This window comes from Eubalaena glacialis, chromosome 16, assembly GCF_028564815.1.
Source record: "Eubalaena glacialis isolate mEubGla1 chromosome 16, mEubGla1.1.hap2.+ XY, whole genome shotgun sequence".
Lineage (NCBI taxonomy): Eukaryota > Metazoa > Chordata > Mammalia > Artiodactyla > Balaenidae > Eubalaena > Eubalaena glacialis.
Window position 1 is genome coordinate 30,911,324 of NC_083731.1, and position 15,733 is coordinate 30,927,056.

General features: G+C 38.5%; 1 protein-coding gene across 6 annotated transcripts in view; it reads right to left on the reverse strand.

The window, feature by feature from the left end:
• The window catches only part of LMO7 (LIM domain 7), a 192,062-nt gene that overhangs the window by 9,013 nt on the left and 167,316 nt on the right, over window positions 1-15,733 (reverse strand). For 3 of the 6 annotated variants that reach the window (XM_061171219.1, XM_061171215.1, XM_061171216.1), the window contains 11 exons: window positions 15,562-15,676; window positions 14,343-14,504; window positions 13,375-13,562; window positions 11,405-11,465; window positions 9,637-9,693; window positions 7,761-7,786; window positions 7,021-7,125; window positions 5,952-6,044; window positions 5,259-5,536; window positions 4,291-4,356; window positions 2,128-2,180 (listed from right to left, as the gene is read on the reverse strand). In XM_061171219.1, the coding sequence (XP_061027202.1) occupies window positions 2,128-2,180; window positions 4,291-4,356; window positions 5,259-5,536; window positions 5,952-6,044; window positions 7,021-7,125; window positions 7,761-7,786; window positions 9,637-9,693; window positions 11,405-11,465; window positions 13,375-13,562; window positions 14,343-14,504; window positions 15,562-15,676 (1,204 nt within the window). The remainder of the gene's footprint in view (window positions 1-2,127; window positions 2,181-4,290; window positions 4,357-5,258; window positions 5,537-5,951; window positions 6,045-7,020; window positions 7,126-7,760; window positions 7,787-9,636; window positions 9,694-11,404; window positions 11,466-13,374; window positions 13,563-14,342; window positions 14,505-15,561; window positions 15,677-15,733) is intronic. The other 3 variants (XM_061171220.1, XM_061171217.1, XM_061171218.1) reach the window with 2 other exon arrangements.

The following is a 15,733-nucleotide window of genomic DNA, read 5'->3' on the forward strand; positions in this document are numbered from 1 at the left end:
ATCAGTCAAGCACCTGCTCACTGAATGCTTGCTGTGACAACTCTGCAAGGGAACGGGCACTCTATTCTTTCAAAAAACGTACACTCCCCCTGGGGAGACAGCGAAGACATAAACGCATGCATCTCCAGCTAACATGGCTCGAGTCTTCATGGTATAAGTCACAGAATAAGTCATGACCAAATCATAGGAATGAGAGCATATTCAATGACTGAAATGGCTTTTGTGAAATTGAAAAATAGCCAAGTAATCCAAATGATAACCAAGGAATGTTATCAGACTTGTATCTCCTGTAAAGGAACTGACAGAACTATAATTTGGATGTTGAATTGATGAATGACAATTAAGTCAGGTTTTATCCTGAAGGCTTTGTCTCCTTGGATTTGCTGATTAATTCCTGATATGGGTAAAACATCCATAACTTTGATGTATCCTCCCCATCTTAATTTGGATTAGAAAATTTCATCTAAGGATTTATTTTCTTTTGCTCTCCAGATTCACTGCTATTGTCTTTCTTTCAAAATTCATTCTGCCTTAGTTCATCCTCCAGTAAGCAATGAACAAGGCCACCAAAGGTTTCTTATACACGCCTATGTTTACATTGGTGTATGCACACAGCTTATCAATTTGGTCAGATTTGGAATAAAATGTTTTCTATTTTAAAGATGTCTTACTGGCATAGCCAAGTTTTTCAATAAAATATTTAATAACGTCTACCGTGTGCTGTACAAGAGCTTACAGTTAGTAAAGGGGAGAAAACATACATAGAAAAATAGCCAGATTAATAACACTAGTCACAAATACTAACAAAACTATTTCTGAGAGTCACACTTGTTATCACTAACAGGTCCCGTGTTTACGTTCAAGAGAGAATATGATCACTGCAGGTTAAAAAGGTTTCATGGCAGATTCAAGTACTTTAATTTTAATGGTGGCTTAGGGGCAAATCCAGGGGAGAAGAAACTGGAAATCCAAACAGGTGAGAGCACAGGAACCAGATCAGAAAGCATCTGATACGTTGGAAAATGAGAGAGAGAACAATTTGGTTATAGCTAAGGGCCCCTAATGGGGAAAACAGCAAAATAGGCTGAAAAGTTAAACTAGGACCAGACGATGGAAGGTCCTCTGTGTTAAGGGAAAAGGGGTGATTACAGAACCTATTAGAAACTGTAAATTCTACAAGCTTTAACCAGAGCTGCCATCAGACCATTGGCGCCTGTGGATGTTGTTTTGTTCACAGAGGGCTGTAAATTTTTTTTTTTTTTACATCTTTATTGGAGTATAATTGCTTTACAATGGTGCGTTAGAGGGTTTTTTAAATTCCTTGTCAAACACTTAAAAGACAACATAAAAATCCAGACTTTTTTTTTTTTACTTCTATTTTACAACAGAAAGAGTTGGCAATCACAGGTTTCTATCTTCCCATGTGGCAGTGACAAGCTGGAACCAGGGAGTAGCTGTCCACTTAAATAGGCGTGTCCACCAAGTTCACCTCAATCTTCATCTGGATCTTCATTCATTTACATAACTGACCAGCACCCTACTTACTCAAAGCCTGGTAGGCAAACCCTGCTTAAAATGGGGTTTTCAATAGTTTTCTTCCCTTAGTGACATAACCTCAGTTAACATGTGTTCCTAGAAATACACTTTATACTAAAAATATCAGGCTCCAAATTGTTTTTTTGCCAAGTTAGTGAAATCATCATTTTGAATTTTTTGAATCTTGTCATTTAAATGTCCAATTTCAGGTTTATATGCAATTTCAGGTTTATATACAATTTCCCTAGTACTCTGCAGAAAACTTTCCTGTCCCAATTCTTTGGAGGCAAGATGAAATCCACTATACAAAATCATATCAGCATCACTTTGCAAAATTTCCACAGATTTCCTTAGCTATTTATAATCATTTTAATCTTGCAGTACTCCCTCCATCATAAAATAAAGCCAAAATAAGCACAAGATAATTTTGTTCTTATACACAAATGGGAAGGGGTGCTAAAAATCTGTAGTATTTTAAATATGTAATCTTAATCAACGTGAAATATCTTGACCTTAAAAATACTGATCATAGGGTGTGATAGCATAACTAAGCAATTGCGCTGAAGAATTCTGAAAAAAATTCACATTTACCATTTTTATTTGCGGGGTAATCATCCAGTTCAGTAGTGGATCTGGATTTATTCCTAAAACACAGAACAGATTACATACATCTCATTAAGAACATCCTTTTCATATTTATGAAGTAAGAACTCCCAAAAGATTACTTTTTAAAGCAGCTGATTTATTTCCCACGTCTGCTGAGAGCCATATTTATTTTCATACCAAGGCATTTTTCATGTTGCACAAACTAGCAGAAAACAAGACATCTCTAAAGAGAAAAGAGCTTGATGCTAGAAACAGAAGCATGTGAAAATCCTCTCCAGTTTGATGTCAGTTAAAGCCTATGATTTTTGGACCAGCTTGAATACTTTGACTCTCTTCTCTTCCAGACATCAATCTTACCAGGCTGTACAAAGCATCTGTCATCAGATCACCTAACATCAGACTGTCAGCACTTTCTTCATGCTGCCCGAGGGTCAAGAAGTCATCTTTGGGGGCATTAGGGTCCTACTCTGAAACAGCAACTCACCAAATGTTATCCTAGCATTCCAAAGAGGTACTGGAGCACACTGGCATAGGCAACTTCTGAAAAGGCCTGACTTTGTAATGATAAACCTTGGGTCCATATACCAATACATGCTAATCCCTTTCTCACTCTCCTAGGCACAATAACTTCAAATACTAGTAATAATAATGAATAATATATTATATATATGCATTGTCATACATAGGTATATGCAGATGTTTATAATATATCAATACAACATATAATTATGTGTAACACACAATATATCACAACTGTTAGCAACATCCATGAATGGTTTCATTTGTATTAACATAGAAGAAAATACTTTTAATGCATGATGTCTACCTACACTCCTTAATGCCCCTAGGGCATGCTTTATCACAACTACCTACAAGTGTTTCATATTTTCCAGGATTCCTTAAGTTTCCTTTCCCTGAAATCTAATTATTTTCTCAAGGTAATGAGCTACATACATAAAGCTTATTTATATATATATATAAATAAATCATAGCTTTAAAAGAGAGAGATACACATTTTAATGATCTAAAGTTACCCAGAAACATTCACTATAAATAAGGTTATCCATCACCAGAATTTTTTGTCTAGCTTAATGTCAGCCCATTAGTACCTTTATGTATGTTGTTTTTCTTTTCCCTATCTACTCTGAGCCCTATTTAGTCATCCTGATTGCCTATAGATATGAGTCTTTCCTTATTTCTAAGGCGAACTTCCTAAAGGAGAAATTTTAGCTGTGAAAACACAAATTAATGGTCATACACTGGATATATATATAGACAGACTTTTCAGAAGTCCTTAGTGATTTCAAGAGTGCAAAGCATTTTTTAAATTCCTTTAAAATATTAAATTTAATGTTTTAGGAAATATATAACTTTTCAGGTTTCTGAAATCCTATCTTCATTCCCTGAAACTGACTAGTAGTTCTAATCAAACTAAGAGAAAGGCTACAACTCTCATTTCAGATGTCCGCATGGAACTTTTGGTAAGCTTATGCCATTGCTTATAACTTCTTTAAAATAAAGCTTCAGGTAGATCGCCAGAAATGAACACAAGTCTTATTCTGTGTCCATTCCCCTTGCACTGTGGCTCCTCCCACAAAGAGAGAGGGTTTTTCTCCTCTCCGTGAACTTGGGCTGGCCTTGTGACTTTAGATAACAGAATGTGGCAGAAAGAATGGTGTACCAGGTCAGACCTTAGACTGCAAGGTGCCTCGCACACTTTCTCTCTTTAATTCTCTCTCTTTTCTCTGTCCAGCCACCACGTACAGAAGACTGCACTGGCTTGCTGGATGTTGAAAGACACATGGCTTAGTTGCTCTCATTGTCCTAGCCGACAGCCAGTCAACTCCCAAAAGCAGGACTGCTTAGTAAACTGGTGGTAGATGCACTAGGGACCCAATCAATTAAAAGAACCACCAATTGAGTTTAGTCTAAAATGCTGACCCATGAAATCATAAGTCAAGTCACTAAGTTTAGGGGTAGTTGGTTACACAGCAAAAGCCGGTTGATATAAAGATCAACCAGCAGGATATATTTGTATCCCACAAAAGAGGAGGTGCTAAAGCAGTCCTACAAAACATCTAGGCAAAACCTCAAATATTCTTCTGAAGCCAATTACTCCAACCAAATTACAATTAAAGTTCTACACACCTGTCACTAGGAAGCAAACCTGAAGATTCTTCTTCTCTCTTTGGTATGTCATAGGAATCAACAGGCCTAAAAGATGGAAAAAGAGTTTATGCTCAAAGTATTAGACTTTAATGCCTTCCCAGAGTTTAAGAAATGGATATCAAAGTAATGTTATTCCAGCCTCTTTATGAGAATGGTCTCTGAGTTGAAAACTAAACATACAGAAGTATTTCAATCCATCCCTACAGAAAACAGACCTACTACCGCCAACAGACATTTGCAATTCACTCATTCCACAAACATACACTGAGTGCCTGCTATGTTCTGGTACTATTCCAGGGCTGGGCTACCAAAGTAAACAAAACAAACTTACTGGCCTCATAATACATTTTAGTGGGATGGGGCAGGTTAACAGACAAGCAAATAAATGCATAATGTAAAGCAGGCAAGTGCACACTAGAGAGAAAGGGTGGGGGGAAGAGACGTGTTTCAGATGAGGTATTCTGGAAAGTCTGAGAAAGTGACATTGGAGCAGAGACTTAAAGAAAATGAGTAAGCCACACAAACACGTGAGGGAAGTCTTCTCCAGGTACAGGGACTAGAAAATGCAAAAGTCCCGGGGCAGAGTAAGTCAGACATTTTCATGGAAGGAAAAGGAGGCCAGTGTGACTGTAAGCGACCAAGTGAGGGGAAGAGTGGTTGGAAGCCGGGTGGCCAAGAAGGCCGAGACGCAATTCATTCAAGCCATCGGGGCCACGGCGAGGACTCTGGATGATGTTCTCTAACGTGACAGGGAGCCATATGGGAACTCTGAGGAGGGAAGGAAGGGGACAGGATCACTGACAATGAAAAGGTTGTGTCGCCCTGCGTAGAGAGGATGGATGGTGGGGAGCGGGAGGACCAGTTAGCTGTATCCATTCCCCGCTTCAGAGGCACCTAAGTCACATCAATTGGAAAAGCACGCGCGCGCTTTGGCCGTGGGGACAGACCTTCTGTACTGGTATATTTTGATGGAAGTGTCCCTCTCTCTGTCTGCCTGGCGCTTCTGCTCGTCTGCCTCTGCCTCTGCCTCTGCCTGGCGCCGCGTCTGCTCCTGCAGCTTGTTCCTCGGGTCCTCGTTCACGCCTTTCTCTTGCTGCTGCCCCCTCGTCTCCTCCTCTGCTGGGGTTCCTTCCCTGTCAGGTGCCTTGGACTCTTCGCCCCGGGTGGCCACAGCAGGCTCCCGTGTGGTCAGAGAAATGCTGTTTGAGTTTAGGACCATCAGCTCCTACGTGACCAGGGAGAAAAGAAACCCGTCTAAATCTGTGCATTTCTGTAATAGGCACAGATATGTCTATATTCAGCTTTAAATGATACGGATTGTAGTCGGCCCAGAATTCCACTTGAAATAATGTTAAAAGTTTTTTCACTAACAAAAATCACACATGGGTGGTGGAGCTGCAACACAGAAGAGGAAGATACACTTAGAGCCTACCGATAGGATTATTTAGTGATACAGTAGAGAAACTAGGAGAAAGGCTGAAATGTCAAAGTGAAATTCTGACACACCAGAGCCTGGTATTTTCAGAGAACTACATAGGTGAATGGGTGACAAAAGCCAGGTGAAACAGGGTAGCTTCCATTTTACAGCGAATTTCACCAACAAGGTAGAGAAGGAGGAAGAGGGCATGGGCCAACACTACCTCATTCAAGTACTTGGAATTCTCTCTCTCAGCCTCCTGCTTAGCCCTCTGCCACTCTTCCCTTAGTTTCTCCTGTTCACGTTGATATTTTTCCTACAAGATGAGATGGCATATTAATTAGTTAATAGGTTAATGATGTTAATCTCTCATTTGCATTTTGCCAGTTCTACCCTCTACCTCCATCTTTAAAGACAGAGATATTGGTTTAACCGATCAGATTGGCACCCCTAAGGTAGATAATAGCTTATACTGAGCTAAAATGCAGACTTGGGAAAGGGCAGACATTCAGAATTGAACCCATATCCACTCTTTACTGTGGCTGTAATTCATCGAAGCCCCTAGCTAACTGGAAGGGGCACTGAATTACTCTGCAATGGACCAAGCACACAGTTTATGCAGGTGGAGGTCCTGACAAATCCCTACACCTCTCATGCATAAGAAAATCCATAAAACGATGGTGCCACATACTCTAAAAATATACAAAGGGTCTAATAAATAATTTTAAAAGGAAGACTCTGGAAATTTTCAAAATGGAAAAGTATTTCATAAAAAATGTGCTACAGAGGCTTCCCTGGTGGCGCAGTGGTTAAGAATCCGCCTGCCAATGCAGGGGACATGGGTTCGAGCCCTGGTCCGGGCAGATCCCACATACCGTGGAGCAACTAAGCCCGTATGCCACAGCTACTGAGCCTGCGCTCTAGAGCCCGCGAGCCACAACTACTGAACCCACGTGCCACAACTACTGAAGCCCACGCACCTAGAGCCCGTGTTCTACAACAAGAGAAGCCACTGCAATAAGAAGCCCGCGCACTGCGACGAAGAGTAGCCCCCGCTCGCCGCAACTAGAGAAAGCCCGCGTGCAGCAACGAAGACCCGACGCAGCCAAAAATAAATAAATAAATAAATAAATTTATTTTTAAAAAATGTGCTACATATCAAAAGATTTGTTAATTAGGAGGTTATTGGCTTTTAATTTTTTTAAAGTTGCTTCTTAATGTAGGTTGACACTGAGCAGGAACAGCTGTTCAAGCAAACTTTGCTCCTGCTGACCCGCACTACTCGGCTTTACCTGCAGCAGGCGGTCCTGCTCCTTCTGCCACCTCTCCTGCCGCTTCCGCTCCCCTTCCTGGTCCCACGCCCAGCGACTCGGGGCACTGATGGTCGGGACCGGAAGCTGCCGAGTCACAAGAGAACAGGTGCCAACAGAGAAGAATACGTTACTTCATTAAGTCACCTACTGAAGTACTTTTGCATACATAAATTATTCACATCACCCCTGGCCTACACTGTACTAAAGGAGGGTGGGCTTTATATATCAAAATAGGTCTCTTACACAAATGAACTTATCTACGAAACAGAAACAGAGACTCACAAACATGGAGAACAGACTCGTGGTTGCCAAGGGGGGGGAAGGGGGCAAGGGGCAGGGGAGGGTTGTATTGGGAGTTGGGGATTAGCAGATGCAAACTATTTTATATAGAATGGATAAACAACAAGGTCCCATTGTATAGCACAGGGAACTATTGATATATTCAATATCCTGTTATAAACCATAATGGAAAAAATATGAAAAAGAATATATATATATATATAACTGAATCACTTTGTTGTACACCAGAAACTAACACGACATTGTAAATCAACTATACTTCAATAAAATTAAAAAAAAATAGGTCTCTTTATCTTGGAAAGATACTCCTGGATAAACTCTCATGCAGCTTAAAATAACGGTAAGTGATGCTACTGTGTGCTAATTCAGTCCCACCCAGGCCTCCTTGTTTATTCCAAAACCAAATGAATACTACTTACATCAGGCACCACAGAATCGGAACTTCCTGTATTACAGCACGTGGGCAAGGAAAGAAAAAGAAAACTATAAATCTTCATTTCGATGAAATAATTCCTTTCAGAAAGTTGTATCACTAACTGTCTCTATGCGAGTATACTAAGCGACATCAGTTTTTTCAAACAACAGTACATTTCTCTCTTTAGCGCCACCTGTTTGTTACTCATCTTCCAAATTCAAAGTCAGTAAAAAGAAGAGAAATAGTGGATGCCAAAGTTTCATCTTATCTCTAGGTGCTAGAGCTGAGATACTGGTGTACTTATTTCTAAGGGTTCAGGGTTCTTTTATTAATAGAGTGGACAGTATTCTCATAACTTGGCCTAATAGAAGAAAAATTGAATTTCAAATATTACAACATCTAGCAAACCCAATTTTTTTACTTGCTGCTATTCAATTACATTGTGACAGGTGTAAGTCACATTTTTCAGGTCTTATTGCTAAGGAGCTACTTTTCTGAAATAAGCCACCAACAAACATATTCAAGAAACATTTCCCTTTCCACTCCTATTATTTGAAACACAAAATATTCAGACTTCATGTGTAAACTTATGCGCAGAATGTTATCCTTTTTATTCTTAGGGGGCCTACATAATTGTGTGTGCCTGTATGTAGTACAATGATTATAAACATGTAAGCAAGTTTCATAAAATACACTACCATACTGTATTTTTAAATTTTCCTGAAACCTCAGCTGTCAAATAAATTATTCACTTACACAATCATATTTTTAAGAAAACTGCTTTGAGATTTAAGAAAATATTCTTCCCTAAAATAGTCTGTTGAAGAAAAGTGCGTGAAAATGGAGAAAGAAAAGGAATTGCTTTATTTTAGCCAATTTGAGCTAGGAGTATCACACAGTTTCAATTAAATTACCATAGAAAAACAAGAGTTGAACACAAAATATCAAAAACACAAAGGACACTGAAACAAATGGACCCTTGTACATGCAGAGCTGGTAAGCTACTTCTATTTATGGTCAAAAAGAGATCTTAATTCACCAAAAGAGACTACGAATAGATTAACACAAAATACACAAATCCAGTAAGTACCATGTTATAAGGCAAGTTTGTAAATATTTTTGATAATCTTAAAAGTAAGAAATAATAACATTTTAGACACCAACAGCACACTCCCTACTGACTGTGCCATTGCATCTCAAATGTTGGATATTACTTTTAAGCTCTTGACCGCAAAGCAGAGTTCAAACTGCATTCATGAGACAGAGCATTAGACAAACGTGAAAGGGGAGGAAATGCCACACGCACAGCACATTGTAACGCAGCACTGCCCGACTACACCAACACAGAGAATCTCAAAATGTACTTGTTTACAGATGTGACCAAATTTACAGAGCGGTCCTATTAACACTCCAAAGCCATCATCCCAATAGCAATCAACAACTCTGTTCTTTATTCAGAGCATTTTCCAAAACCCAAAATTTGACTCTAAAAGTTGGCCAATTGTAGGTTGGTGTAATCTAATATTATGCAATTTGTAGGAAGCAGTAAGGCATAAATGAAATTCCTCATTTCTTACTGTCACCCAGTGGCAAGTAGTGTGTGTTTAAACAGCATCTCAATTTTTTTAATTAAAAAAAACCCCAAAAACTTCAGAGGTATACAAAGGACACACAAAGACCCATTACCACAGAGGTAGACCCATGAACTGTAAGAAAAGCCTGATGATCCTGGGGAAAGAATGGAAATGCGTTATGTTGCTTGGTCATAATGACAGCCAAATAGAAGAGGCTCAGTGCCCAGCACCACAGACTATCAGGAAAAGAGTGGAGAGTGGGAACAATTCCATGAAAGTACATGAATTGTTAGCTTGGCAGTTTACCTTGTTCAAAAAATTGTGATCGCCTTTTTAAGTTTTTCAAAGAAATAGGTTCAGAGGCTAGTTGAAAAATACAAACAAAAAAACACAAAACATCAATACCATGTCATTCATTTTAATCTCTCACCACTGGAAAACTAAATGATACTTGATACATCTTTCCATTCTGTAGCAATATTATTTTTAAAATGATAAAACTGATAGCCATAGAAGATAGGGATTATTTCAATGCACAAAGACACACATAGTTTTAGTAGTCTATACTACATTCAAATTAGTAAAAGGAACTAATATTTTAATTAATAAATTTTAGCAGGTAGCATCACAGTTTCATAGAAGCTGAAGTACCATCTTCCGTGCTAGATCACACCCCTTTAGGGAAATGGAAATTAAAGTGTTTTTGCTTAGGTTAATCAATTCAAAATCTTTTCTACTACAGGAAGAATTGTTTATAACTAAGATTTTTCATAGTACTAGTAAGTAAAAAAGGAACTAAAAAATAATGGGGAGGAGGACAAGAAAATAGATATCCAGAGAACAATTCTAAAAAAAACCCAAATGCTAAAATTAAAATATTCTTCTAACTAGACTATTTTGCCCTAGTTTCCAAGATCTTATAGCCCCTAACTTTACATAAAGCAAATAGAGTTCAATCAGATAAAAAAGAAAAATATTCTGACTTCTACAGATCTGTCACAAGATTATGGCAAATGATTATTATACTTCAGTTTATTCATAAAATGTAAATGTAATTATTATTTGACACTAGTTGATATTTACTTATCTAAACAAAACCCTCAAATGACAGGGCCTGTGTATCACCCCACAGTCACTAACAAGTGCTCTGCTGAGCCACTGACAGAACGGGACCCGCACATCTTAGATTAAAATATCATGAGGAAAAAAGCAGTCATGTTCACTTTTAAAAACTCCTTTGACAAAGAATGCAATATCAAACAGTTAAAATATAGTCACTTATAATTATCAGAAATTAAATACATAAATAATCAATAAAGGAAGGGAAATTTATAAACTTGGTTTGATTTTGACATAAGGTATTATGAACTGACAAATGCAGATTCAAAACCACCAAACCACTGAGAAAACCTAGACCTGTGCCTGGCAGTCTAGTTTCATGCTAAGAGAAGCTTCGTTTTCTCTGGGTTTCTTTCCCTGCCTATGTGGACCAGATCTTTCTTATTTATTTTGTATGCCTAAGCTATAGCACACAGCATGTGGTAGCTCAATTATTTGTAGATAGACAGCAGAAGGAAGGGAGTGATGACTCCATAATACAAAATTTCCCTAGATGCTATGTCTGCTTTTTCATTACAGATGGGTACTTCTGCTAACAACTGTTATTGCCACTGGCATTTCCTTATTACTAGCTGCTTCCAGGCTTGTCCCTTTCACAACATAAAAGGGAAAAAGGAAACCTCGTATTTAGCTAAGATTCCCTTTGCCAGCACACCATAGCGAGAAGGCTGATGGCCTCGGGAAAACCAGTCTTTCTTATTTGGATTAGACACGCAGGCACTCAAAGCTCCTGGACAGACTGCCAAAGCTTTGTTTGCAGTTCCTGGACTATTCAACGCTGGAAAGGAATGCCCTTCCACCTGGCTGCAACTGGATCTGTGTACTAACCTCTGAGTTTCAACTTGCAGTGGATCAGTTTTGCTTTCACTCACAGATACTAATTTTTATAGTATCAGAACTTGAGTGCAATGACTTCTCCTATATTATAAATGTAAGCTATAATGGTAATGTTTACCTTTTGATTCAAAAGTATTGCTTTCATCACGAATTCCATTAATTTCCTTTGATTCAGTATTCTAGAAAGGATAAAAATGCCAGTTAACAACATTCTCTCCAATTGGACTTCAGGCTTAAATAATGCATTTCTCATTAGTGAAAATATCTTCTAATGAGATGAGTTCTTCACAGTATTAATATATTCTTTACAGCCTTTTACGTATAAGAGAAACATAATTTTTTCATTGTTCTTCAATATTTGTGGAAGAATTAATGACCAACTGTAAGCATGAATAGCTTTAAGTTCAATCAGTCATTAATTTTCCAAGAAACATGATGGGCCAAATAATCATTGGTCCATTCGGTTTATATTTATGAGTAAGCAACACAGTCATAGAGGATTCTCTAACATTTAAACTTTTCTTATACAAGGTAGCAGCATCTCCTTATTACATGAAAGGGAGCATCTTGGGATAACAGCAATTATATCTAGGGAGTCAATATAAACACATTTATTTGCAAATTTAAATTTAACTATTACTTTGATAATTAGAAAATTTCTACATTATAATTATTTTAAATCAATTAATGTAACTGTGTATCTCTTAACCACATATGTAAGTCTACCCATCAAATTCACCCACACAAGAACTAAAGCTGGGGCTTCCCTGGTGGCGCAGTGGTTGAGAGTCTGCCTGCCAATGCAGGGGACACGGGTTCGAGCCCTGGTCTGGGAAGATCCCACATGCCGCAGAGCAGCTGGGCCCGTGACCCACAGTTACTGAGCCTGCGCGTCTGGAGCCTGTGGTCCGCAACAAGTGAGGCCGCGGTGGTGAGAGGCCCACGCGCCGCGATGAAGAGTGGCCCCCGCTTGCCACAACTAGAGAAAGCCCTCACACAGAAACGAGGACCCAACACAGCCATAAATAAATAAATAAAATAAATTAAAAAAAAAAAAAAAAAAGAACTAAAACTGCTTCATGAGGTTTTAAAACTGCACACAATTACTATATTTATTTTACCAGTAAAGACTAAGGAAAGGGGCTTCCCTGGTGGCGCAGTGGTTGAGAATCTGCCTGCCAATGCAGGGAACACGGGTTCGAGCCCTGGTCTGGGAGGATCCCACATGCCGCGGAGCGACTGGGCCCGTGAGCCACAGCTGCTGAGCCTGCGCGTCTGGGGCCTGGCGTCTGGGGCCTGTGCTCCGCAACAAGAGAGGCTGCAATGGTGAGAGGCCCGCGCACCGCGATGAAGAGTGGCCCCCGCTCTCCGCAACTGGAGAAAAGCCCTCGCACAGAAACGAAGACCCAACACAGCCAAAAATAAATTAATTAATTAATTAAAAAAAAAAAAAAAAAAAAAGACTAAGGAAAGCATAGAAAAGTTATAGTGTATAATTTTACATAATTAACTACTTCACATTCACAAAGATATGAGAGAGGGGTATAATGATGAAAGATTGGTAAGAAACACCTGCAGGGACTTCCCTGGTGGTCCAGTGGTTAAGAATCCACCTTCTAGTGCAGGGGATGTGGGTTCGATCCCTGGTCGGGGTACTAAGATCCCACATGCCACGGGGCAACTGAGCCCGCCCACCACAACTACAGAGCCCACGCGCCGCAACGAAGAGCCCACCCGCTGCAACTAAGACCCGACGCAGCCATAAATAAATAATAAATAAACAAATAAATACACAAACAAATAAATAAATAAATAAATGTATGTATGTTTAAAAAAAAAACCCTGCAAAACATCACTATGGGATCTTCTGATTTTTTTCATTATATAACTCTCTAAATTATTGAGTAATGTCTTATGATTTTCAAAAATATATTTTATTCTCATTACTATAAATTACCTTATTCGATTATCTATGTTTTTAAAACAGCATCAAAATTGTTCAAAGAAAGTAGATTCTTTCCTCCCACAAACACACTTCCTATAGTTGCTTTGCTCTACCCAAATACTCCCACTTCTCAAAATACTTACAGAATTCTGAAGGCTTTCTGAGAAATCAGCTGTTATTGACAGATTTGAAGATTTGTCTGAGCTGTAAATTCCAGAAGTTGCATCAATCCACTTTGTTTCAGGTGAACCTATAATTTTGGTAGCCATACTGGTGAGATTGAGGGTTTTATGCCGTGTAAATGGCAGGGAAGGCTGGTCTTTGCCCCAGTCTGATTGGCACACGAAGATCAAGAAATGAGTACACGTAAATGTTGAAGTTGAAAGAACAAAGTTACTGAATGTACATATACAAAATACACACACAGAAGACAAACAAGTCAGATAGTGTGTGAAAGAAATGAAGAGTTTAGGCCTTTTACCAACAGATCACCTTCCAAAAACAGAGGGTTAGAGCATGTTAATAGTGAAAAGACTGGCAAATTTGCTGAATCTTTCTGTAAACCCGGACTGGGTATTATATTTTGATATCATAAGTTGGTAGGTCTGGAAAGGCTTAACGCCCTTCCCCATCTAACCTCAACAATTAAGCAACACAATAATGAAATGTACATCGAAAGTTCTTTGAGAATGAACAACTGGGATATTGACCTACTGTGCTCTCTCTTATCCAGTTACAGTCATGATGCTGTAGAGGAAGTGAAACCATGGTGTAATTCTTAATATTCAACATCATCATATGACTCCCAAATGCAGATATAATTACAAGAGCCTTCAGCTGATATGTGCATTCAAAGCCAGTCCAGCATATAAATCAGTCAATAAATAATGCAGAATTCAGTAAATTTGCTAGTGAAAAGCTTTCAGACAGAACATCCAAAGAAGCATCATTCAAGACTTGTCTCGACATAACCACAAAACATCTTTAAGCCAAAAAATAAAAAAGTGAAACGAAGAGAGAAGACAATGTTATTGAAGCAAGCTGTTATAACCACTTGCCAAAGACCAGTTCCCAATTTAGAAAGCCAAACACAGTGGCATAACCAACTCACCAGACTTTCCATAGCGCCTGATATCCATTACTAGGTTTCCAGTTTCCTGAGCATTAGCCATGGTTTCCTCCCACTCTTTTGTGTCCTTATACGAAAACTTAGTGTTGTTGATAGCAATAATTTCATCATCTACCTGTAGCTGAGAAAATTCTGCTGGGCTACCTAAATAAAGCAAAATAAATTAAACTACCAATAAAAAATAAAAACATGTTCTACTAGTCACTGCTTATTTAAATGAAGAGAAAAAATGACTTCTTAATCTCACCTAATCATTTCTCATATTTTTTCAGGTGCAGAGGAGTCACAAAATTTCTTAAAGTTATCAAATATTTGAGTAGCTACAACATCACAAAGCAACCAAAGGCATTTTTTAATCCTATAGAATGTATCTTCCTTAACGTTTAAAGAGAAATGATAAACCCATCTGTTCAATAAAATTTCTTTATTAAACTCCTAAGAAGAAAATTTTAAATTATTTTTAAATTAAAAATGTGAAATATATATTCCGCTTTAGCTGAGCTTCCAAAGCCAAATGCACTCTAGAATGGAGAAAAAAACAGGGTCGCTTAAAATGGCTTAAAATTACTACTTACCATTATCTAATTAAAGCAGCCTTGAAATTTCAAAGAAATAACCAGAGTTCACATGCATTTTTATATAGCTAAAATATGTAAATGAGGAACTCCTCATAAATACAATAGCTTTCATTTTAATTTTAGGTCTTGTAATATTTTGCTAAGAGTTTCTGGGCTTGATTTGGTGGAGGAGGGGCAGTGTTTCTGTAAAAGTCCCAAAGCATCCTCAGGAGTCCTTGGGCAATAGATACATTAGGACGCTCAGAAAATATTGATTATATAGCACCTACGTATCCATCACAAACACAAATGATCAGGGAAAGTTCTTTCTGGATCTTCAATTTAGCATTGTTTGTTAGTATTTCCAAATATTAAGCCTAAAATTTTGATAAATGAAGTCTGTAAAAGTCACAAAATTACGACTCTTCAAAACTAAAATTAACGAGGCAAGATCAAACAATATGTAATTTGTAACTCCAACTATCAGTCTCTGGGAAGAGGATGCGCCTCCTCACTTTACTGCTGCATTTTTCACATGTGTTTTCTCCTCCTCTATCAAATCCACTAATTTCTGTGGGGGCTTTTTGAACAGCACAGGACAACAAAGGAGAAGAAACTTCAGTAGAGCTCAATCTATGATTTACCTGCTTCGACTGATGCTACGAAGATCCTGGAAAAATCCCATTTTACTGTAAATCCAAAGTCAAGGCTGTTCCCAGGCGTCTGGTTTATGCTGATTCTCATATCACTGAACTGATCCTGAAAACAAACATGAAACGGTGGGATCAAGTGTCCCTGGCACCCACATGGAGGAAA